Source organism: Malus sylvestris, chromosome 7 (genome assembly GCF_916048215.2).
Source record: "Malus sylvestris chromosome 7, drMalSylv7.2, whole genome shotgun sequence".
NCBI lineage: Eukaryota > Viridiplantae > Streptophyta > Magnoliopsida > Rosales > Rosaceae > Malus > Malus sylvestris.
The window spans coordinates 23,611,989-23,637,038 of record NC_062266.1 but is presented as its reverse complement, the minus strand read 5'-3'; the positions used below and the strand labels follow the sequence as shown (position 1 = coordinate 23,637,038).

The 25,050-nt window shown below is 38.2% G+C and overlaps 3 protein-coding genes and 1 pseudogene across 9 annotated transcripts in view; 2 read left to right on the top strand and 2 right to left on the bottom strand.

Moving 5' to 3' along the window:
- LOC126629842 (uncharacterized) overlaps nt 1–569 on the top strand; it is a 62,274-nt gene extending 61,705 nt beyond the window's left edge. For all 4 annotated transcript variants that reach the window (XM_050299981.1, XM_050299983.1, XM_050299980.1 and 1 more), the window contains exon 8: nt 6–569. The gene's annotated coding sequence lies outside the window, so the exon portion shown is untranslated. The remainder of the gene's footprint in view (nt 1–5) is intronic.
- A 5,113-nt stretch (nt 570–5,682) lies between these two features.
- On the top strand, nt 5,683–9,191 carry LOC126629837 (NAC domain-containing protein 60-like). The gene is made up of 5 exons (XM_050299973.1): nt 5,683–5,987; nt 6,237–6,832; nt 6,929–7,273; nt 7,371–8,492; nt 8,603–9,191. The coding sequence occupies exons 1-4, from the start codon at nt 5,768–5,770 to the stop codon at nt 7,530–7,532; spliced, it is 1,323 nt and encodes a 440-aa protein (XP_050155930.1). The 5' UTR covers nt 5,683–5,767; the 3' UTR covers nt 7,533–8,492; nt 8,603–9,191.
- Nucleotides 9,192–9,323: 132 nt separating this feature from the next.
- Nucleotides 9,324–11,230, bottom strand: LOC126629840 (protein ARV 1-like; annotated as a pseudogene).
- A 4,129-nt stretch (nt 11,231–15,359) lies between these two features.
- Nucleotides 15,360–17,559, bottom strand: LOC126629838 (B3 domain-containing transcription factor NGA1-like). Of its 4 annotated transcripts, none has more exons than XM_050299976.1 (3): nt 17,392–17,559; nt 17,077–17,201; nt 15,360–16,976 (listed from the first exon to the last, which is right to left on the bottom strand). In XM_050299976.1, exon 3 carries the CDS (start codon nt 16,927–16,929, stop codon nt 15,631–15,633), a length of 1,299 nt encoding a protein of 432 aa, XP_050155933.1. In that variant the 5' UTR covers nt 16,930–16,976; nt 17,077–17,201; nt 17,392–17,559; the 3' UTR covers nt 15,360–15,630. The 4 variants fall into 4 exon arrangements, with proteins under 4 accessions (XP_050155933.1, XP_050155931.1, XP_050155932.1 ...); XM_050299974.1 differs by having other exon boundaries at nt 17,065–17,201; nt 17,392–17,558; XM_050299975.1 differs by having other exon boundaries at nt 15,360–17,201.
- Nucleotides 17,560–25,050: the final 7,491 nt, after the last annotated feature.

Genomic DNA, 25,050 nt, shown 5'->3' with positions numbered 1-25,050 from the left:
TGCAGGACTGTGAAGCTGCAGCTAGCGCATTGTATTGCTGTCTGCTCATACCGTCTGAAGCAGGCATGGAATGCGCAGCGAATTGGAAGGGTTCTTTCAATTTCCCGGAAGCATCTCCATTAAGCGATAAATCAAATCGTCCAGGGTAACAACGTTTCAATTCCAACCATGTCCTATGATTTTCGATCAAAAGCGGATTTGCTTTGTTCCGCCTTCACTATACAGGAGCTGCTGCTACACGGCTGCTGGAGACTCAACTGATATATTAACATAACCAGACACTTATGTGATGTCTTGGTTATGAAAGTTGGAGCTTTGAGTTCCATCCTTGATGGAGTAGTGGTTACAATTATATTTCAAAAAACATGTATGATCAAAATTGAAGGTCTTATACTTATCGATGACCTACTTTTTTTAGTGTGAAACACAAAAACTTGTATCTTTGTTAATATTGCTTTTATTATCATGTCTTTGAGAATGTTGTATCAAAAGAAAATATTTTTGTGAATGTGGTTTATTTCGAACATTTGAATGTTGAATGGAGTATTTTGTATTGGTTTTTCGCTTTATTTATGAAGTGTGGCAAATGTATTCTGCTATTTTTGTCACTTAAATACTGGTTTCGGGCATTTCAATATCATGGCTGCTAATGTAATAGACAAAATGAAGCAATGAATCAATGAAAGAGGCAAAGAAGAATTCGAATTTGAGATTAAACGTTGGGAAGAGAAGAATGGTTAAGAGTTAGATTGTTACTGTGAAGAACTTAATTTGAAATATTTTAAATTGTCAAATTTTTTACAGGTTGTTGGAGTTTTACTTCTTGTAAATCACTCGTGCTCTTAAAAAATCCAATCAAAATAAGTTCCACCCGGTGTAATTCATCTAAATTATACACGTGCGCAAGTATTACAAGTAAGCCATACCCATATACAAACTCGACATCTGTTATACTTTGAACTACCATTCTTGTCATGGACATGCACAGTTAACGTAGTGATGTAGTGCTCTGCCTTCATTCAGACTTCACTGGAATATATGTTTCCCTCCAAAAAAATATTGGAGAAAATTACCAAAGCTCAACTTACTTGGAGCATGTCCACCCCTCGAAATTATCCCACCTATTGGTGATTAAATCGGACGAGGATTCTCTATCCTCCTATTCTCATCCTCTTCCATCCCATTCTTTCACATATTATTTTTTGTCTTATTATCTCTATTAAAAAATTAATATAAGATGTTGATGTGGCTTAACCATGACCATTCAAATATGAGGGCATGGAAGGGTAGAGAGATTAGGAGGGTAGAGAATCATCATCCGATTAAATCCCCCAATTCCTCTAAAATCGGCTCCAGCGCATGCCTATTAGTAAGGCCATTTAGTGGCCCATCTCCCTAGGACCGAGCAATCGGGCGAGCATGGCCTGACTCCTCACTTGAGATTGTCTGACGTCAGAGTGACGTCACCTAGATATATAAATTTTGTCCGTCAGGCGCAAGCAGTTCACACGCAAGTTTAGGCATTTGAGCTGATAACATGCAGGCGGTGAGGCTCGTGTGGCAGCGCACTCAGCTTCTATTCACATGAAACTTTGGATTTCATATTTGGGTTAGCAATAATGTGTTCCAATCAGTTGTTTATTAAATATTATTTTCTCTACTTTTAAACATGTTCAAAACATCTTAAGAGCCGTGTACCGCTGGTGATAAAAAAAAAAGGTCTTTCACTAGCGCACAATAATGTGATTCAATAAGTTGTATTATTTTTTTGTATTTTTAAACACTTAAGAGGCACGTAGTGGCAATTATAAAAAATATATTTTGCACGTGCATAATAATGTGATTCAATTAGTTGTCAAATGATTTTTTTTTTTAACAAACGATGTTTTCTATACTAAGACCATCTCCAACCCTGACCTAAAACCTAAAAATATTTAACCCAGAAAATTTAGGTTTTAACCCAGAAACAGTTTTTCTACTCCAACCCTTTTGGCCTAAAATTTTAGCCCCAGATTATCAAAAAATGAATTAAGGCTTTTTTTTTTTTTAAATTAACTTTAAAAAAAAATTATGTAGACTATCATAAATTAATTTTATGAACATTTTAACCTAAAAATATTTAAATTCCGATAAATTTTGAAAAATCACTAAATCAATACATGAAAATCATGATAAACCACATAAACTTAAAAAAAAAGACAATTAATAAACCACATAAACTTAATACATTCGAAAACTCATAGACTACATAAACCTAATAATGATATCCATCATCTTGACTTGGTGGGGGGCTTGGGTGATAGTCTTGAGATGAATCATCATCTTGAAATATACTTCTTGTGGCATTCATTCGTAAAATTTCTTTTTGCTTACCACGTAAGTATCACTTCCTCTCTGGAGTGTATTTGTCAAGGTCCTCCATTATCAAATTAGTTTCGTACCTTTCTTGCTCCCTATCCCCTTCTTGCTTCATGGCCAAAAACATTTGGGCCGATTCTTCTTGCCGACGACACTGGTTTTCGTTCATTCTTGCCATTTCGCTAACAAATTGTGCACGTATCGGATCTTGGGACTTCCCTTTTCTCTTTGCTTCCTTTTGCTTATCTCTACCCGAGGGCCTTGGCAAAGAAGAAGTTGGGCTCATTTGGTCGATACCTTCATTGTCGTCAAAATTCACACCTTCATTGACATCATTTGGGGGTGGGGCTTCATTATGAAATAATCTTCCACATTGTTGATTTGCATCGGTTCTCCACCTCAGACAATCCTTGAGGATGTTCCAAGCATGATGCAACTTAAAAGCTTGATTTTTTGGTGTAGTTCTTGTCTTGTAAATTGCCATTGCTTTGTCACCCTATGCAACAAATACATAAAAATAATTAGTTGCAAAATACTATTATGTACATGACAAGTAAAATATCAACAAAGAAACTCACAATTTCTGAGGCGCCCCTTCCACTAGGCATGTCAACCATGGCTCTCTCCAAACTTCCCTTCCACAAAGTGCACGCTTTGTTGATAATCTTCCACCGATCATAAACACCACCACCTTCCCTTTGACCGGCATTGGAGTTTTCATGGAACTTATCAACGATTTTACCCCACAAATCCTTTCTATTTTGATTGGTGCCGATGGCACCATCTTCACTAATAGAAATCCATGCCAAACATAAAGCAATATTTTCATCAAAGGTCCAATTACGACCTCTAACATGCTCTTTTGCCATCTTGAAAATTTTGGAAATAAGAAGAAATGGTAGAAAGAAAAATTAGAAGAATTGTAGGAGAAAAGTGAGTTTTGTGTGGATGTTTGAACAAATACATAGGTATTTATAGATTTTTTGGTTGAATTTTAAGTTAAATAATTTTTTTAAATTATTTTAGCCGTTGGATTTAAATTTGGACCGTTAGATCTTTTTTTTTACCGTTAGATTTGATTATATTGGATCTAAGCCGTTGGATTCAATAAATATATAAATATAAAACTAAAAAAATTAAAATTTGAACGTGGACCGTTGGATTAACCAACGGCCCATTTAAATATGGCCGTTCGATCGAAAAAAGTAGCCGTTAGGCTACTATTGCCTTCTGACAGCAGGGGACACGCCCACGTGGGGTGGGGTCCCGTGGGATTCCGGCTCGCGCGTTGAAGCGCGTTGGGCAATTGGCTCAGGCATCTGGGCTTCACAGCCCGTGTTTCACTCGCAACAGGTAGGGCCCATAATGGCTTTTGGCCTAAAAACGGGCCGGAATTTGGCATTTTTTTGAGTTTTAGGTTTTAGGTTTTGTTTAGCACATGGGTTGGAGTGAGTTTTGGGGGGGGGGGAAATGGAAATTTTAGGTTTTAGGTCAGGGTTGGAGATGGTCTTAGCACATGGGTTGGAGTGAGTTTTGGGGGGGGGGGGGAAATGGAAATTTTAGGTTTTAGGTCAGGGTTGGAGATGGTCTAAGGGAGAGGGGTGGACCTAGTCTCACAATGAGCTAACAATAATGTAATTCAATCAGTTGTTTATTAAATATTATTTTCTCTATTCTTAATGGAAATTCAATATAATGTAGATGAAAATTGAAAGACTGATTTTATTATGTTGATTCAGCTGCTTTGATTGGTTTATGAGGGGTTTCTTCTAGCATGTTAGAATATTATTCATTTACTTCAAATATTTGACTTTTTTGTCATAAAAAAAAATATTGAAGCAATTAACGCATATAAATACATTTAAAACGTGTAAATCAAACGTAGCACGTTGTAGTTCAAAAAATATCTTCTGCAAGCATGTGAGTGCATGCATGAAGGCTAGTCTGCTATGAAATTCAGCGATCCCTCGTACGGACGAATACTGACTCTTTGGTCCACACCCCTTCACTTTGGTCGTTATCTGGTCCTGACAGTTAAAACTACATTCTTGTCACTCTACTCTAAACAATTATTTCTTGTGACTTGTGAGCAAAGCTCCCATGTTTCAGAGTCTAGAAAGTTCTCGACTTCTCCCGATCGTATGTTTCCCTCCAAAAAATATCGGAAAAGGTTAATAGAGCTCAACCTTTCGAGAGGGGCTGATAAGAATAAAATGGTTGAGCCATGTGGCACAACCTGAGCTGTTAGATTGCAAAAAAGTGTAACCACCTAAATGATTCTTATAACCCTTAGGTGCAGTTTGCCTCAGGTGGGGCGGATAAGAATCAGAAGATTCCCACGGAAGGACAAAATTATAAACTTAAAACTACCGCGTTGAAAGACGTTGATGTCATCCACATATATGATGCACCCATGATCGTGACCAAGGTAAACTTGTATCACAAGCTCAAGACTTCATTATAAATTTGCACCTTTAGTTTTAGTATTTGTTCTATTTGGGTTTTTAAACTTTTTTTTTTTTAATAACCAAATGTGTGGCAAATGGGGACAATTCTTTACAACCTAATAAATGATTTGGATTCGCCACTTAGTACTACAGTTAGTGGTTTTCCTTTTCATTGGTAAGCGAGAGATTTCAGGTTCGATTCTTGTCAATGACGAATTTGAACCATATTATTACTAACTCATTATGAGGCTTAGCCTACTATCTCGCCTCCTTAGTGTAGATAATATGATTTGTTAAAAAAAAAAAAAAAGTTTAGGTTCCAAGTGGTTGGCACCTAAATTCAATTCGGAGGGTTTCTAGTTGAATGAAAATCAAGTGGTGGATTGTCTTGTTTAGATAAGACCTTATTATTCAACCCACTACGCCGTCGTTTAAGCTCTCCCATAACTCTTAGTGTTGTTACCTAGAGTAGTAATATAATTTATAATTAAAATCATGTAAAATTAAGCGTAGCCAAATTAGTTAGAACAATGTACTATTCTCACGTCGCTTAAGTTAAAATTGATTTGTAATTAACATCGTATAAATTAAGCGTAGCCAAGTTAGCTAGAACAGTATACTCTTCCCCTTCTCTTGTCACTAAAGTTAAAATTTATCACAATGTAATTTAAATTGGATAAGAAAAGGTAAGAAAAGGTTGGAAGACCAAAATGATAGAAACCAAAAGTGTAGGGAGCAAAAGATGAACTTACACCATAAGCTCAAGGACTAGGAAAAAGCACTAGTCAACTTTCAAAACACCAGTGCTTTGAGTGATAAGTGGGTCTTTGATGAGTGTATTAAGTGTTTATAAATACAACACGGATGAAATGCTGCTTCCCCACACAATCCAAAACACTGATCAATAACAATAATCACAGTTGGACCGGAGAGAGAGAGAGAGAGAGAGAGAGAGAGGAGAGATGAGCAGTAGCAGCAGCAGCAACCGCAGCGGCATGACAGCTGAAGAAGGAGATGCAGTGAGTGTGAATGTGATCCCACTGCCTGGGTTCAGATTCTACCCCACTGAAGAGTTGCTGGTCAGCTACTACTTGAGGAAGAAGATAGAGGGCACTGACTCCCATTTCCGCCACTTCATCCCTGAAATCGATGTCAGCAAGCACGAGCCCTGCGATCTTCCAGGTAACCAATTATTGTACCTTTCTTTCTCTTCACTACCCGTATCTTGTTTCTGATGGATTATGACGTTGTTTACGTAAATTTACAATCTTTGTGCTTTTTTTTCTTTTCTTCAAGATTTGAAGTTTGGTTGGCTTCACATTTCAATATTTAGTTTTTGTTGTAATGATCTTTTTTTGTGATTTTGTACTTCAAGAATTGGAGTGGTTGGTTTCAAATTCTGAACATTTTGTTTTTGTTGTTGGATTTCAGCATTCTACCCAGACGTTCACGAGAAGGAGTGGTTCTTCTTCAGCAGGCCCGATTACAAGTACGTCAACAGCACTCGCTGTAACCGGGCGACAGAACAAGGCTTTTACAAGATCACAGGCAAGGAACGTGAGATCAAGGCTGAACAGTCCAAAGCTGTGATTGGGAAGAAGAGGACTCTGACCTTCTACGAAGGTCGTGTGCCCAATGCAACGAAGACCGATTGGATAGTACATGAGTATTATCTCACTGAAACTGAGGTGGGTTCTAAACCCACCAAGCGGATGGACTTTGTCATCTGCCGTCTGAAGAACAACTCAGCTAGTTATAAGAAGCCGAAGATTGATTCAATCTGTGGCGAATTAGCTGATTCGGGAGTGACTTCTGAAGAAGATCGAGATGCTGTTAGTGATGTGATTGCGGAGCCAGTGGAACATTTGGGATCCAAAGAGCCAGGAGATGTTAATAGTTCTGAGTCTCCAGATGGTTCTTGTCCTATGGACTGCAATGGCATTTTGACCATTGATGATGGTGATGATGGAACAGGTGGCTGGAAATTCAATTTCGATGATCCAGTTGCATCTGATATGGTTCGAGAGGTGAGATAATCATATGCTTTTTCCACATTTTTTGTATGAACTTGCAAAGCCAACCAAAGTTTAACACCTGCTTGCTTGTGATTCTTAATCCACCAGTTGTGTGCTGAGGGAGAGATTCCAAATTCACCCTCTGAACCGCTGCAGCCACCGCAGACACCACAGCCACATCAGCCACAAGATTACTACCCCCGCACACTGCAGCCACTGCAGTCACCACAGCCACATCAACCACAGGATTACCGCCCCTCCACACTGCAGCAACCATTACACACTAGGCATGGAATTGATCCCTATGTCTATGGAGATTGCACAAAGCGGCAATCTTTAATCCCGGATGATATTTCTTCTCCTGAATACAAGAATAGTATTTCAACCAATGATCCCAATGAACAAGTCAGCAAACTCGCTAATGGTGTTCAAGATCGAGCTACAGATTCAGAGGTGAGAAGTTGTTTCCTTCATTTTATATGAACTTTCTAATATAGAGCACAAAATTACATCAAAACTTAACGCTTTCTGTTTACGATTCTTAATCCAGGCTTTTTTTAATCCAGAAGAGCGTATGGGTCCGTTTGATTACTTGTTGATGTCACCAATGAACACGGATTTGGGAGAATTTGTGCATGCCAGTAAATATATTGGATGCAGTGATGAGTTGCCGTCTCTAGATGACACGGAGATTGCAACTTTTTTCCCATAGTCCTTGGTTTATCATTGTTGACCAGGATTAGTAAGTTAGTATCCTGGGAAGAAACAACGTACAGGATTTTGGTGACTCTATGAGTCACGAGCACTAGTGTAAGATAGCAACTGTGGAGTAAGAAACGCAGCAAGATAGGTATGGTCGGTATTACCCATTCAAGAAACACATCAACATAGCTAGTGACCGGCAAGATGTTAGTTATTGAAAAACAACTTAGTATCAGAAAATAGCATTAGGGGCCTTGTAAACCCCAAGAGCTCTAGCAAGAGTAAAACATCGCCCTTATCTACATTTCAGGAACTTTAGGCATTAGAAACTTCTTCTGCTAGTTTTGGACGATCATGTCCAGGACAACGACGTAGGTTAGCTAAGCCTGTTCTTGTTCTTTTTGGCCATTTTTTAGCATTCCCTAGCTTTAGAAACTTCAAAGCTTGTTAGGTGAGCATGTTAGTTCAAAGAAACAGCAGCAAAAGCCAGTGTTTGAGAAAAAATCTGGAAATCTACTCTCCCCCGATGAGTCCAGATAAACCAAAGATGTCTTTTCACAGAAGCAATTGTTTGGAGACCATGTCTCTCCTGTCAGCAGAACTACAAATCATCCTCAGCATACTTGTCTTCATCAAAAGTGTACGAACCTCAGCAAAATCTTCTTCAAATAGCTTACTTTCTTCATCAAAACCCCTAAGGAACTCAGCAAAATTGTCTTCAACCATTATCCATTCGCATCCAGCCACTGGGAGTTGCTTCGAGAAGAATCCGACTGCAAAGTTGTCTTCAAATAATGCACTCTCTTCATCAAAAGTCGAACCTCAGCAAATTGTCTTCAAATAGTCTACTTTCTTCATCCAAAATCGTTAGGAACTCAGTAAAATTGTCTTCAACCATCATCCACTCGCATCTGGCCACTGGGAGTTGCTCTGAGAAGAATCCGACTGCAGAGCTGTATCGCAAGACAAGGTGAGCAATCATATCTGAAATAGTTTATAAAAGCTCTTGTATTGAAGCTTCGGGTGGCTATTTTCCGTTTTCACTCAACTTAATTTGATTTCTGTTAACTCTATTTGCAGGTTAGGGAAGCTGCAGAGTATTGCATTGCTCTTCATCTGCCCAGGAAGAAAACAAAAACCGAGTCTTGGAAGCATACGGTTTTGAAGCAGGCAACTATAGGGTTCTTTCACCGAAGCATCTCCTCAAAACCATCAATCAAGTCCCCGATGGGGAATGGTATAATACTTCGATACCAAGTTCTAGTTCTCGTACTGAGTCCTTCGTTCCACAGGCGATTATTCTGGAAATGGCGTTCTACAGGATCTGCTGCAACATGGCTGCTGGAGTCTCAAATATATTACAATGACCAAACACTAATGGTGATGTCTTGGTTGTTGGTACTGAAATTTGAGGTTCCATCCCTAATGGAGTGGTAATTACAATCATTATCAAAATCGGATGATTATGATTGGGTTTAATCCTATGATAACCTTCAGAATTAAACACCCATCTTATGTAAATATTGCTTTAATTAATTTCCCTGTATCAGCTGCTGCGTTCCTGTGCAGCATTTCTGATTTCCTGTATGTTAATGTTGTGTGTTATATTCTCACCTCATAATTGAACCCGCAATGTTAAGCCCTGCAGTCGGCATAAAGTAGCATCAAACCCGTCATTTTTCGAACCTATGAGCTTCCAGTGAAGAGGGAAATCACTATATTGTAGTACTAAGTGGCAATCCACGGGTCAAAACCTAAAGCTGAAAATTTATATTAATACGCCAAGGAGAACTGAATGGACTAACAGTAACATACATCTTATATATTTACACCACATTTTACAGCAGTCAACACCACCACCGCCTTTGCTGGAAGTATTGATCTATTTGTTCAAAAGATTAGTAAATGAGCATACGAGTCTAAAGAAATGCTGCATTTCAATGCAGGGAGAGAATTCGACAAACAATGATTTAAGATCTCAAAGTTCCCAACTCCAGCACCTTTGTGTGACCAAAACGTTTACCACATGAGCACTGAAGCAGGCTGCTATACATCTACTCATAGGTGACCGAGTTATCACTGTTTCAAACAAAGAAGAAAATAAGGATATTCAGCTGCAGTTAGCCATCCTTAGAGTAAGAGTCTATACTAGTAAACCTAATGTTAGCTAACGCACACCTCCGCATCAAATCGAGGCAGGACATCTATTCTATATCATAAAACAATATGTGTAATCCTTAAACCTAAAGTAATAGGATGAACGAGCATCTAGCAATAGCATTTTGCCGTAACAATTTGTGATGGTAGTTCACTGGTAAAGTTGACACATACATAGAGGCTTAGTTAATGAAAATCTGCATTGAAAATTGCAAACTTTGAAATCATGTCCAGGACTGTAAATACATTATCATCTGACCTTTGAGTGCCACAGTGTTGGATGATGAAACAAATATATCAATGATCAAAATCACAGAAGGATATTCCCATACCTGTAGAACGCATAACGCATGCTTACATTAGATATGCGTTGAGTGTAACCAAGTATATTGGAGAAAAGTACAAATATGCAAGAAAGAAAAACAGGCTATTTGATTTCCAAACCATACCATCATTGCAATAAGAAACATTTGAAGTAACTTGAAATCAATATTGCCAGCAGAAGCTCTTTATACCTGTACCAGAATTGACAATATCACACATTTGTATGTTAGGGTTTGTATATATGTATGTATCTATTGGCTAAAACAATCCAGTTATCTTTTAATCCATGACTCACGGGTGATCACAAATTGTCATTCTTTCTTATGTGTTCTATAATATTTTTCCCTAAACTTCAAACTGTGCTCTTGAACCATATCAACTTAAGCCCGACCAAATTCCTAATCGTTATTATTCTCAGTATAAGCTTGAGCACCCATCATCACCCATTTTACCGACTGATCAAACAGGCGTGCTTCTTGAACAAGTTTCCAAACAGACATGTAAATAAGGAGATGCCTCCGTTAAAATCTTGATATAAATTCACTGTCATCCTGAGAAGTATCAACAAGAAATGTTACCTGAGCGGTCTGGGGAATGTGCTGAAAAGAATCCTCATAGCGAGTAAAAAGGTTGAGAGAAACATGATATTTCCAAGACAATATCCATCAGCATCTGAAATAGGAACAACATTTCTTATCATAGGAAACTGAAACGGGAACATTTTAACCATCTGCTAAAACTTATAATAAACCATCCTAGATGCATGAAACCCATGAAATCCAATAAAAATTCCACCAACCTTTTGAAATCTCCAAAGTAACGAAGCGAAGCTCATGGACAAGCCCCATTCTTCCTTGCTTCTTTCCAGGAAGAGGCTCCTATCTTTACACATTGCTAAGGCACCCAATGCATATAAAAACACATCTTTTGCAAAAAGAATCAAAATTCAAATTTCCAAAAACAAAATCCTGACAAGCATGGTAATGGATACAAGCATCCAACAGAAGAAATCCGAAAGTCGACTTCCACAATAAACCCTGGAAAGGGTAGTAAAAAAAAAAAACAAATAAGCAACTCCTGGGAACTCAAATTTTCAAAGAAGCAGTAAAACTGTAGAACCCCAGAAGCAAAAAGCAGCATAATTTTCAGTACCTGGAAAGAAGGAGCTTGTGGGTCGATGACATTATAGAGTAAATGTGTGTAAGCTTTGGTCTTGTGCAGAATAATCTGGCAGTGCAAACAACAAAAAATGTATCAAATTTGTTGAATTTTGAAGGAAAAAAATTGAAGAAAAAAGATAGGAGCTTTACTATGGGTTCGCATTCGATGTACTCGTCTGCAACTGCCTTGCAATTACCCTATTCACAGAAAAATCAAACCAATTTTGTAGCAGCAGAAAAAATAAAAAATAAAAATAAATAAATAAATAAAAAGGGATTTACGCATTTCATGAGACGAATGTTGCCAGGAGAGTATTGGACGAACAGAGTCGTCATGCGACCGCCGCACTCTACACATCTGTACTCCATGGCGCTCTTTGCTTTTCGCTCCTTTTTTTTATCCGTCTCTCTCGCTTGGCACTCTGAAAACACTTCGGTTCTTCCTGTTTCCGGGTTTGGGCTTCGGCTTCGATAAAAGAAATATAATTTGGGCCTTCACTGACGACTTTTTTTTTTTTTTAAATTAAAATGGTGAACAACACTATGACAAAGTGACACGTGATGATTATTGGCAAGATAGTAGTAGTAAAATTAGTGTATTTGGTGATGGCGATAATAATAGAGGTGGTGATTGCCGTGGCGGGGTGGGGAAGGAGTAGGGATAGGGGTGGTGGTGATGATGGTGGTAGAGGTGGCAATCATGGTGATGATAGAGTCGGTCGAGATCATAGTAGGGGTGGCAAATATGCTCATGAAGATGGCAATGGCTGGGGCGACAGTGACAGTGGTGGTGGTGGAGGAGATGGTCATGGTAAAAAGGTGGTAGTGGCAACACGGTGGTGGGAGTAGTGATAATGATAGTCATTGCATTAAGGTAAAATTTAGGGGAAGATGTTGGATTTGTAGTGACAAAAAACTTACTATAAAAGCAATCAAAGTCCATCAAAACCATGACTTAAAAAAAAATATTAAAATCAATGAAATTTTGAATACACATAAACTTTTGAAGACTTACAAGAAGTCATAATTGAATACCACAAGATACTTTCATAGACTTTTTTGAAGTCATAAAAGTCTTTGGACTCGTTTAAAAATATTTTAAAATGACTGAAAACTATTTTAGTGAAAATATTTTTGGAATCAATTCTTAGTAAAAAAACAAATGAATCTTAATATAACACTTGAAATGCTTCCTTCCAAAAAGTTGGAGCAAAAAAACTTTTTATTTAAAGTGCTTTCAATCATATTAAAAACACTTCCAAATGAACATTTTATTAATTTAATACAGGATGACTTTTGTTTACTCCTAAAATTCTTATTGAATACATTTGAATTTGATAGTCAAGTAAAGTCCATTAAACTCCATACAGTACACCCCCACTATTACTATGAATGCATTTAAAATTCTTACCACAAACGCTCAATAATCTCTCTCTCTCTCTCTCTCTCTCTCTCTCTCTCTCTCTCTCTCTCTCTCTCTCCGTATCACTGCAATTTTGATCTTAGTAAACAATTGTAGAAGAGAAAGTTGGCTAGAACCCTAATGTGGTCCATGCAAGTTTGTGCGCCAGTTCAAAAGAGTCAGTATTCTTGCATCATGGCATAGCTTAACATAATTTGAGACTGTTGAGAAATAAGTATGAAAAATTGTGCGCTTGCATGCAGCGTATTAGGGTTTGTCTTCTACCTTTAGCCATGTGACATGTTCATCACCATCATCATTTTGCATTCTAATATTAAGCCTAGATAACCTACATAGACTTCCTTGCTGTACATAGATAGGCCATATGTAGGATGGGCACTCTCCAGAGACCATTGCTAGACTTGATTACCAGTTGGCATGGTCGTTCCAATAAACTCACCTTTCTGTATTTATACTTTTCTTTTTATACATAATGTCGATATTTTTGTTGATGCGTCATTAAATTAACGAGGAGCATTGCTAGGGTTGATTGCCACTTGAATACTTTACCAACAGGACAAAATTAGGGTTTTTGATTTTCATGAGCAACACAGTAACCCTAACCCTAGACCAACTTGAAGGTGATCAAGAGGATTAACAGCATGCAGCTGTGAAAACAATCAATCATAATCCTGATTTTTCGTGGCCTGCACAACAATCTTGTTTTTTTACAGTAATGTGATTGATGTTATAGCAATGGAATTCTGCAAATAAATACATGCAGTTCTAGTTTGTATCATTCCTTTGGAAATATATATATATATGTGTGTGTGTGTGTGTGTTTTGTGTTGTATCTCATTTATAGATTTGAACAAAATTTGACTCTGTAACAATTGATTAATAACTCGTTTCCTGGAGAACTGCTGTTAAAGAGTACTAGTGCTACTATTACTAATAAGGATGTTAATGCTAGGGGGACCAAGTTTTTAGGAGTGCATTTTTGCTCATCACCCTATTAAACGAACTTTAATATGGAACCCTAGCCGGCCTTTAGCAATTAACCAGTTTATAAATCCAATTTTGGCATGCCATTGCCAGCCAGTGTAGAGAATAAGCTAACGTGTTAGAATGCAGTGGTTAATATGGAAACTAGCATTACATATATAGCTAGCGCATGAAGATTAACGAAAGGAGATGTGATTAATTAGTGTAGTTATAAATTAGTTAAGCTTACAAACAAGTTTAGTACTAATTATAAAAATCTACTTCATCATATGTAAATTAATAAATGATTGCTATTTTGTTTAACACTCATGTCTGCATGAAATAATCCACGATAATTGTTGAAGATTAATATATATAGGAGTACATAATCAAGTAAATTTACTAATTAAGTGAGATGGTTATACTATATGTATACATTCTCATATAGATATATATAACTATACTGCAAAAAATATATAATTATACATAGATATATAGAGGTTAATATTACACGAGAACTGCTTAATTTAGAGAAAAAAATTATTTTAACTGTTTACCATCTCTAATGGTTGGGCTAAAAGCCAATATTTTAGCCCGGAAATTTTAGTTTTTAGCCCAGAAACAGCTTTTCTGATCCAACCGTTCTAGCATAAAATTTTAGCCCGGGATTATTAAAGAATGAACTTAGGCTATTTTTTTTTTGTTAAATTAAATTTAAAAATTAAAAATAAATATGTAGACTATCGTAAATTAATTTTATGAACATTTTAATCTAAAAAAATTTAAATTCCGATAAATATTGAAAATTTTAAATTTCGATTTCTGGGTTAAATTTTGGGAGGAATCTGGCCTTGGTTTAGCATTTAGCATTTAGCCCAAATTTTCTCCTTGGGTTGGATTGGGTTTGGGGAGAAATTTTAGGTGGTAATTTGCCTTTTAGCCCACCATTAAAGTTGGTCTTACAAAAGGAATTACTCATATATATGGGGCAGATTTATGGTATTAGTTTTAATTTACACCAAGTTAAACTCTAGCAGCTGCCTGGTTTTTGCAGTATCGATATCAAGACAATTTCAAAACAGGCTGGATCTATCATAAGCGAAATCAAAATATGAATTACCAAGGTAATAACAAGCTGCAAGGTAGGGGCAGAAACTATATATATATATGTACTTGGCCATAACACTAGAAAAACTTTGAAATAAAGTTACTAATTAAGAACACAGATGAATAGATGTACCTTTTTACATCAGTGAGCTTTCTGCACTTAGCCTTACCTGTAAAGGGTGCCTAATTTAATTAGCTGCAGCTGCAGCAGCAAATAGTGATTAAACACTCTATATGCACATCCTAAAGAAACAAATTTAATTTAATTAAATTGTCCATATCAAGCATGTTGCAGCTACTGCTACATACACATATAACAGCAGTATTCAAACTAGTAATTGAGGAGAAGAAAGTTGAACTTTATATTTCAATGTATTAATTAGTAACGAGAACTAAATAATATACAATTAATATTTTCAGCCAAAAAAATGTACAAGCTTTGAATGGCAAACTTTATCATCAAAGTTCAACCTTTTTACTCTTAAAATTTTGGTGGGATGTTGGAAACTAGGTGTCCATTGTGCAGTAGTGATCAAAGTAACTAAGGAGAGTGCACATATATATAAATGTGTATGCTTACAAGAAGGCTTAACCGCGAATCAGTTAATCAGTTATATATGCAAGGCAAAAAGAAATGCAGCCGCAGTTGTAGTAGTACTCTGATAAACTGAAACTGCAAATTCAACTACTAGTATGTACGTAATTATGTAAAGAAAATGCTTGTTCACTTTTGTTTATAATATATTGACCTGCAAATTCACATCAAATGAACTCTTTGCTAGCTAGCTTGGGATCACCATGTATGTTCCAATAAAACGACAAGTAAAGTAGATTGTTCCTTTCTTTGAAAGGCAGCTGATCTTCAGCTAGACCTGTGGGGCATCATTGTCCATTGGGGTACCTTTAATTCAAGAGGAAAGTGAACTAGTGAAGATCGAAAATTCGTCCTTCAACAGAAAACGATCAAAAACTCTTTAGGGATTCAAATAAAACGACAACGAAGTAGTTGTAGATTTCCCTTTGTTTGAGAGGAAGTGATGGTCTGGTGGAGTACTACTAGTACTACTTGTATTGGGCAGCCTCATGAATTCCGTTGACGATGGAAGATTATGATGATGATTATGGTAAGGTATTGCTGTTGAAGACAATATCTGACATTCTTGATGATCCTCCTTCTCAGTTGGACTACTTGAGCATTCCATGTTCACACCAAAAAGCCTAAGCTTTTTACCAGCTGAAGCAACACTAGCACTTTCACTACTAGTACTAGTAGTAGAACTCCTATAATTAGCATGCTGATAAAGCGGAACCGAATCGATAACCCTTGGATATTGATGATGAATCACGTGATGACCTCTTCCACCTTGCAACTGATGAATCTGATGCGGTAAATATTGTTGATTCATGATCTGATGGTTATGGTGGTGATGGTGGTACGGATGATGAATGTTGTTGTTCGAATGAAGAAAATGTTCGTGGTGTCTAAGAGGCATAGACGATATCACAGACGAAGGCGGCGGCCTCTGCAGCGGCGAGTAAAACCTGCCTCCAGCGTAATGGTTATGATGATGTAGCCGAGGTGGAGGAGGAGGGGGAGGGCGCCCCTTCCAGTCAATGAACAATCTGTCCTTACCGGATTCCCCAACCCCGCGCTCAAACGACACAATGTCGCCAGCATCCAGCTTCTTCTCCTTCACAAAACGGCTCCACCCTTTCGTTATGACATAGCTCTGGCTGCTATTCCAATAAGAGTACCTAAATCGCCATGGCTTCCCCGTCCGGTCTTGAAAATTCAAAAACAATCCATTGTCGTTTGATGATGAGTCCAGCGGGAAGAACCGCTCGGCATGCTGCTTCGGAATAACTAGGCGGTTGAGCTTCCCTACATCGCTCGGCGTCACAACCTTCTCAAACATGTGCTCCCTTTCGCAGCTCGCAGGCCAGTAATTTTCGTCAGTACCACCCTCAGCAGCCTGAATATCTTTGTTTAGTGATAAGTCCATGAAGTTTGTGGCTTCCGGAGAGCCGTGACTCTGAATATTAAGCCGCGGCTTTTGCTGGCCGTACTGCTGGTGGTGGTCAGGAGGAGGAGGAAAAAGGATGGCTTTGTACTTTGGTGAGGACCCATAATTGCTGTTATTTGAAGTATGAGATGATGATGAAGAAAACTTACTGGTGGTGATTATATCCTCCTCTTCCTCTTGATCTTCTTGTTCTTGATCTTGATCTTCTTTGTCAGAATACCCCTTTTGATCTCTTTGCATAAATTCCATGATCTTGTTATCACAATAATTTGCAATATTATCCAAAACCCTATCACCTGATTAGTGTAGTAAATGAAAAAATTAAATAAAATAATAAGGAAATTTTTGTTTATTAAAAACTGGCTAGCATGTAAGAATGCTCACCAGAAATTATACCCTTTTGAAAATTGTTATCATTTTGTGCTTCTGATCAGATCTCTGAGGCCCTAAAGTCTGAGAGTCTCATCATCCACAAAAGAGGGTCGGTGCCTTCCTTGACCACAATAGGAAAAACGCAAACCCTAATAAAACGTGACAAAATTAGCCATGGACGGCTTAACGATAAGGTCATGAAGTAGTAAACTAGCTTCTTGGTATATTAGTGTTGACCAAACTATGCCACCAAACGAGAGAGATTGAGAGGGAGAGAGAGAGACACACATACACACACATATATGGTTAAATTTACTGGTTAATTGAATAGCTAATTACCTTTTGTGAAGCTCTAGAATGAGAAGCAAAACATCAAATTCCGTCTTCCATTTTTCTTGTTTAGAAGAAAACTACTATGTCTGAGAGGAGAGAGATAGAGAGAGGAATCAGAAGAAGGAGAAGAAATTTTTATACGTAGGGGCCCATGAAAGATGAGGTTTTAGGTCATGTGAGCTTGTCCTTGTCTTCAATAATTTTTTGAGAGCAATCTCTATCTCTCTTTGTATGCATATGCATTTGCATATGTATATGTATATGTACAGTCCCTTTAAGGGAAGAGATCCCTATTTTCTTCAAAAAAAATGGGGATAAGTAGTGGGACCTACTCCACATCGAATTTCAAATATTCAAATCGTCTATTTTTTAAGTTTACATTCATATATTATTTGTGAAAAAATTCAGTACAATCCGAAATCATTTGCCTTTTTAATTATCATGATGAAATTTCAATATTTTTCTTATAATAAAATATTCGTTAATTTCTTTAAACTCAATTAAATGCCTCAAATATTTTCGAATTGGCTAATATTTTGCAAGGATGATCTATAATGTGTAACTTGAAAATAAGACGGTTCGGATCATTAAAGTTCAGTAAGGTGTGGGTCTTACAACTAATCCCCATTTTTATTAAAAAAAATAGAGAACCCTTCCCTGTACTGTATAAAAATGTCTTGTATGTGTATTTCTGTGTGCCGGGTGCTTAAGAACCAGAACCAGAGAGAAAGGGCTAGCTCACATTCTGTGTAGAGAGGACACCTTCGTATTATTTAATTGATATTATTATTGTTAATTAGAGGCCACTAGTCTTCGTAGAGAGGACACCTTCGTATTATATAGCTTGATAGATAGTTAGGTTTGGGGCTTTTGACTTTTAATGTCATTGATTGTGTAGTGCTGCTGGTCCTGCCAGCCAGTAGTGGCAAAAGCGATGGCCAAGCCAAGCGCCCAAGGGATAATCAAGCACACCACGCGCCAAATCTCTCACCATCGTCGTATGGAGTCCCCTAATCTTCGACCAATGCTTCATGAGTTGTTCACATCTCACTCACACGACTCCAACCCTCTCAGTAGACTATAATGATTAGATAAGATAATCAGTAAATGTGGTACAAATAGTTTTATTTTTAAATATTTTTTAGGGTAAAATACAAAAAACTACCTCAACTATTGATTTCATGATACTTTCATATCTCATCTTTTTAAAATGACAATGACATACCTCATCTTACGAATTTGTATCAATGTCATAACTCAGTCAGTTTTTCTGTTAGTTTCTTTGTTAAGTGTTGACGTGGCTTAAATAAATTAATAAAATATTAAAATATTAATTATTAAATATAATATTATAATATTATAAAAAAATTAAGAATAAAAAAAACAAAACAAAAAAATTAAATGGCCTAGGGTGCGGGCCTCCCCTTTCTTCCACCCGCACCAACCTTCTTCTTCTATTCGACAGCCACCAAACCCAGAAACCTTCCTCCACTCACCCCTCAAACCTTCCCCAACCCACCTTCATCCCCCACCTCTTCCCTTCCCCTAGAGGTGCGGGCCTCCCATTTCCTCCACCCGCACCAACCTTCTTCTTCTCTTCGACAAGCCCCAAACTCTTCCCCGTACCCCCAACTTTCCCCAACCCACCCCCATCCCCCACATCTTCCCTTCCCCTAACTTTTCTCGTCCCTTTCGAACCCAAACCCTAACCCTAATTCCCCATTTTCAAACAGAAAACCCCAACCTTGCCCACCCATCCCCCCAACCTTCCTCCACCACCTTCTCTATCCTCTTTCTCTCTTCTCTCTCTCTCTCTCTTCTCTCTCTATCTAGGCTACCTGCAGCTCTTCCTGCACCCTGTTCATTTTGAATCGCGACGATCGAAAAAATTTTGACGCGTTCGAGAACGCCAGGTCGCTGATGAATGAGTCATACATTATCGGATTCTGCTCCCAGATGAGTGTGTACCGCTCAAGCGTGGACATCGCCGGATTCTGATGTGGCGGGTAATGAGCAGGTGCTTCATCTCAAGCTCGACGAGAATAACGATGGGTTTTTGGTGGCGGAGAATCCAAGCTTCGAAATTACCGACGGTAGGACGCACAATAGCTTCATGAGGGAGGATAGGGAGTTCATGGCATTGGGGAGAAAAAGTGTCGACGTTTTGTCAATTTTCAGGCCACTGAGGAGAGAGAGATGAGAGAGAGAGGATGGTGGATGAAGGTTGTGGGGGAGACGGGTGGGAAGGGTTTCTGAGTTTTAGGGATTCATGTGTTTGGTGAAAGAGGAGAAAGGTGAGAGAGAAATGAGAGATAGAGGGTGGGTTGTACCTCTTCTCTCCCGCGATCGCCAATTTACTCCCCCTTCAATTCGACAGAACCCCGTCCGCCGCTTTTGCCCAACTCTTCGTTGGTGGAGTTATCTCCTGCATCGACGGAAGCCTCGACGACGACTTGTGGTTCTCTTTCAACAGCACGGCTGAGAAATCAGGCATCGATTGATCGAGAACGTAAGACCCTTTTTCGTGAATCGATCAGATGGGTCTGAAATTTGACTTGTTTCTTCAATGGGGTCAATTTTGATTCGGGTTCTTTGGACTCTTCTGGACTCATGTACTTCCTCCTTAGCCGTGATTCCCTGAGTTCCGTGTGGGCTCTGTATCTAGGTCCTCTCTCCATACAGTAGCTCTTGGTGGCGAACCTCAAGGGGACTGGATGTTGATCTGGGTTAGGGTTCTGTGAGAGAATCAGAGCGATGGGGTCGAGGGCTTCTATTTGAAAATGGGGAATTAGGGTTAGGGTTTAGGTTCGAAAGGGACAGGAAAAGGTAGGGGAAGGGAAGATGTGAGGGATGAAGGTGGGTTGGGGAAGGTTTGGGGGACGGGTGAGGGAAGGTTTCTGGGTTTGGTGGTTGTCGAATAGAAGAAGAAGGTTGGTGCGGGTGGAGGAAAGGGCCCGCACCCTAGGCCATTTAAAATTTTTCTTTTTAATTCTTAATTTTTTTATATAATATTATATTTAATTATAATATTTAATAATTAATAATTAATTAATTACTTAATATTTTATTAATTTATTTAAGCCACGTCAGCACTTAACAGAGAAACTAACAGAAAACTGACAGAGGTATGACATTGACACAAATTCGTAAAATGAGGTATGACATTGTCATTTTAAAAAGATGAGGTATGAAAGTGTCGTGAGACCAATACTTGAGGTAGTTTTTTGTACTTTACCCTATTTTTTAAGTTCATCCATATATTTGATTTTATGTTTACTTCGAAGGCGTTTATTAGGTCAAATATGGGTTCTCTTTGCTAGTAATCTTGTTGGTTAATTTGAATGGACATTCTTATTTTTATAATCATCCTGGTTTTTTTTTTTTTGGTTGAAAAACGGGGCTAAAAGTAAGAAGTCAGACAAACCTATTCAATAATAAATCTAGACCGAGACATTCCAAGTTGATACTTACGAATGAAACTAACTGAACAAGAAGGAGGAGTATCAAAATAAAAATCACGTAAATCTAAATCAAGACTATGAATTGCTAAACTGTCTGCCACAAAGTTCTTTTATCTGTAAACATGTTGAAGTTCGCAAATTAATAAATCATTTATAAGTTAAAAGCAATAAAAGCACACCCTAAACTTATTTCTCCAACAAAATTAAGGATTTAGGTTTATGAGAGGAAACATCCATCTATCGACTAACGAAAAAAAAACATATAAGATGGCTGGACAATTCAACCTTACATCTGAATGCCGATGCTAGTAGATGAAAACTAACAGATTCTATATATAACTTTCAATAAGGTTAAAATAGAAAACAAGAAAGAAAGGAAAAAAAATGGTAATCCTTAGACCATCTCTAACCTTGGGTTAAAACCTAAAATTTTTAATCCATAAAATTTAGATTTTAAACCAGAAACATTTTTTCTGCACTAACCCTTATGGGTTAAATTTTTGTCTGAGATTATTAAAGAACAAATTTAAGATAGTTTTTTTTTTTTGAAAGTAACTTTTTTTTAAATAAAAATAAAATAAAATTGTAGACAATCATAATTTAATTTTATGAACATTTTAACCAAAAAAATATTTATATTTCGATAAATATTGAAAAATCACTAAACCGACACCATGAAACTCGTGGAACACTAAAAAAGAATATAAAACACATATATGGTGGGCCAACCCACTACCCAGGGGAAATTCTAGACTAAATTTTCCCCAAAAATGAGTTTTCGGTTAAAACTCATATTTGGCCCAATGGTTGGAGCAAGTTGGAGTAGGTTAAGAGCCTAAAATTTGAGTTTTACTCCAAGGGTTGGAGCAAGTTGAGATAGGTTCAGAACCTAAAGTTTGAGTTTTACTCTAAGGGGAGATAGCGTGCCTCAAATAAAGAAAAATCTTGAACAAGCTTATTCTCATCCATTTTTTGACAAAGTGGCAATTTTACCATTAAGACATATTTCCAAAAAATTAGAAAAATTCAAAACCATTAAAACTTTCATTTATAGTGAATAAAATGGACGAATATGGCTCTACAATGAAACCCTAAACCCTTAATCCAAAGGTCATATGGTTTTAGATTTGGGTGATTTTTGGTACACATGATATTTGAGGGAATACATAAAAGATAGATGGTTCAGATCGTTGAAATACATCCAAAGTGGGCTCTACAAAAACGTGAGTCAAAAGTTGTGTAAAAAATGGTGTCTTGGATCCGTCCATGTATATATATACATATATAGGCCTTATATGCAAAGGGATTCCCATTCTTTTTTTTTTAAATAGGAATTAGGTGTGGGGTTCACTGTACATCAAACTTCAACGATCTAAACTGTAACAACCCGTCCCATAATTTACAGAGCAGAAGGGTATTTTCGTATTTTCACTTTGTTTGGGTTCTTTTTGTTTTAAAATATTGCTTTTAGGGGTTAAATGGTGTGCCCAACACCGCTGATTTGGTCCCCCGGCTCTGCTCTCTCCATGCCTGCCATGTGGCACCCCACTTCTCCCTTTCCCCCCACTATTTCTCCTTCTCGTGGATGCTTCCCCGTAACCTTCCTCTTCTCTCTCTCCCTCTCGCAGGTATTTCTCACTATTAGACTTTACTCTTCCCTAAGCTCCCTGAGCTCCCATCTCTGTAACCATGCCCCACCACCATCACACTACCTTCCTATTCATGATTCTCAGACCAAGTCGAGGCTCCTTATCTATCCTCTCTCGCTGCACAGTGGCTAGTGTCGTTATTGTGAGTTCTCCTGCGAGTTCTTGGGTTTTTCGACTAGGTAAGCCTCGAGACATGTTAAACCCTATCTTTTATTCTTGTGATGGTTTTTTTATCACGTTCTTGTAAATTTTGGTTGACGAAACTGCATAGAGATATTGAAGATTGATTTTCCAGATCCCGGCGAGAAAAACTTACGACTCTCGTGTGGATTTACGGCCAACTCCGGCCGTGTCATGGCCTCATTTTGGTAGTTTTCAAACCTACATCTTCTTACCTTTATTTTGGTTCTAAAATGGTGAACTTTGGTTATGTTTCGAGCTCCGTCGGAGCTAGGGAAGTTCCCGGCCATGTTCCGACCTTCTTCTTCTCAAGGTCCGGCGACCCACCTAACAAACGGGCCCATGGCCTCTTAAACCCAGGTCATTGGGCCTTAAAACCCAGCCCTGAAACTGTGGGCCAAGCAACCAAAACCCTATTCTAAACAGGTCGAATGTAGCCAGCCTAAACCTTGGGTCGTAGTTAAACCAAGCCCAAAATCCTAAACCTAAAACCCAAGTCTCTTAGCCCAAAGTTCAAACCCATTATCCCTAGGCCCGGCTGCTGAGCCTAAGCCCTTACAAAACCCAATCGAGGAACCGGCCCAAAGTCTAGGCCTAGAACCAGCTGGACGGCCCAACCTAAATGGAATATTCCGCTATGGAATATTTTTAGAATATTCATGTGTTGACTTTTTGTTGACTTTTTGTTGACTTTTTTGAAATTTACCCGGGACCCTTCTTAGGGTAATTCGATGTCCTGAATCCGTTTTTGACGTTTATTTTCCAAATTCATTATGTTGATGCATAGAACTGGAGGTCTTGGAACAACGTAAATCCGACCGTGAATTGCAAGAAATGTAAATAACACAAGATGTATCGTGGTTCACCCCAAGGTTTGGGCTACGTCCACACTGGTTATTTATTTATCTGAGGGAGAGAGAGCTCTAAGAGTGAGAGCTTTAAGAGGGGGTGAGAGGGCTTAGGAATTGGCATCCCCTAATTGTGAGGGTGAGGAGTCATTTTATAAAATAAGGGCTCCTCACTTATTACATATTTGTCCATTCCTTTATTACATAATTACATTTGAGTCCCCCGAGTATTTATACGAGGTCTAAATACGGAGGCCCTAAGTATGGTATAAACAGTAGTCCCCCAAGTCTTCAGTCAAGAGAGTCTTTTGGCTGGAGACTTGAAATTCAGTCCATGTGTGGGCCGAAGTAACTAGATGCTGTCTTGAACTGATGCTCGATATGAGGCAGTGCTCAATCTAAAATGATGCTCAACTAGAAGTAGCACACGCTGCGAGGTTACTCGGCTCGTGGCTTATGTTGCCTTGGTTGGCTCGGCTTGTGGCGTTTGAAGGTAAGGGAGTCCCTTTTATAAAATAAGGGTTCGCTCCTCAATACATAAATATGAGCTAGAGTTGATGCTCTCTAATGGTGGTGAGGGAGTCCCTTTTATAGAATAAGGGCTCGCTCCTCAGTACATAGATAATGGGCTAAGTCCCCTAAGTATTTTTCATGAAGCCCAGTTGAAGCCCAATATATGGTACATAATGTAGTCCCCCAAGTCTTCGGTCAATAGAGTCTGTTGGCTAGAGACTTCAAATTGAATCCATGTATGGGCCGAAGTGGCAGTTGTTCAGTGGCGGTATTTGTATACCCTGCACTGAAGCTTTGTAGGTGAAGCTTTGTAAGTGAAGCTTTGAAGCTAGAGCTCTGTAAATGAAGCTTTAGAAGCTGGAACTTTTATAAATGAAGCTTTTGAAGCTAGAGCTCTGTAAATGAAGCTTTTGAAGCTGATTGACATGAGTGATGCTCATGAATGTTTATGTTGATTAACATGAGTGATGCTCATGGATGTTGTCATGAGTGATGCTCAAGAATGTTAACATGAGTGATGCTCATGAATGTTAACATGAGTGATGCTCATGAATGTTAACATGAGTGATGCTCATGAATGTTGACATGAATGATGGTCATGAATGTTTATGTATGTTTGTCATGAGTGATGCTCATGAATGTTTATGTATGAATGACATGAGTAATGCTCATGTATAATTTTGGAGTACTGAGCGTACTTTTGATCACCTGGTTGGTGGCATGAAAGGGAGTACGGGTTGTACATTTCATCACCTGGTTGGTGGCATGAATGGCTAGTTGCCAAATGATATTAGAGTACGAGTTGTACATTTCATCACCTGTTGGTGGTAATAGCGGCAGGTTACCGAATAATTGTAGAGTACTGGGCGTACTTTTGATCACCTGGTTGGTGGTAATAGCGGCAGGTTTCCGAATAATTGTGGAGTACTGGGCGTACTTTTGATCACCTGGTTGGTGGTAATAGCGGCAGGTTGTCGAATAAATTTTGGAGTACTGGGCGTACTTTTGGTCACC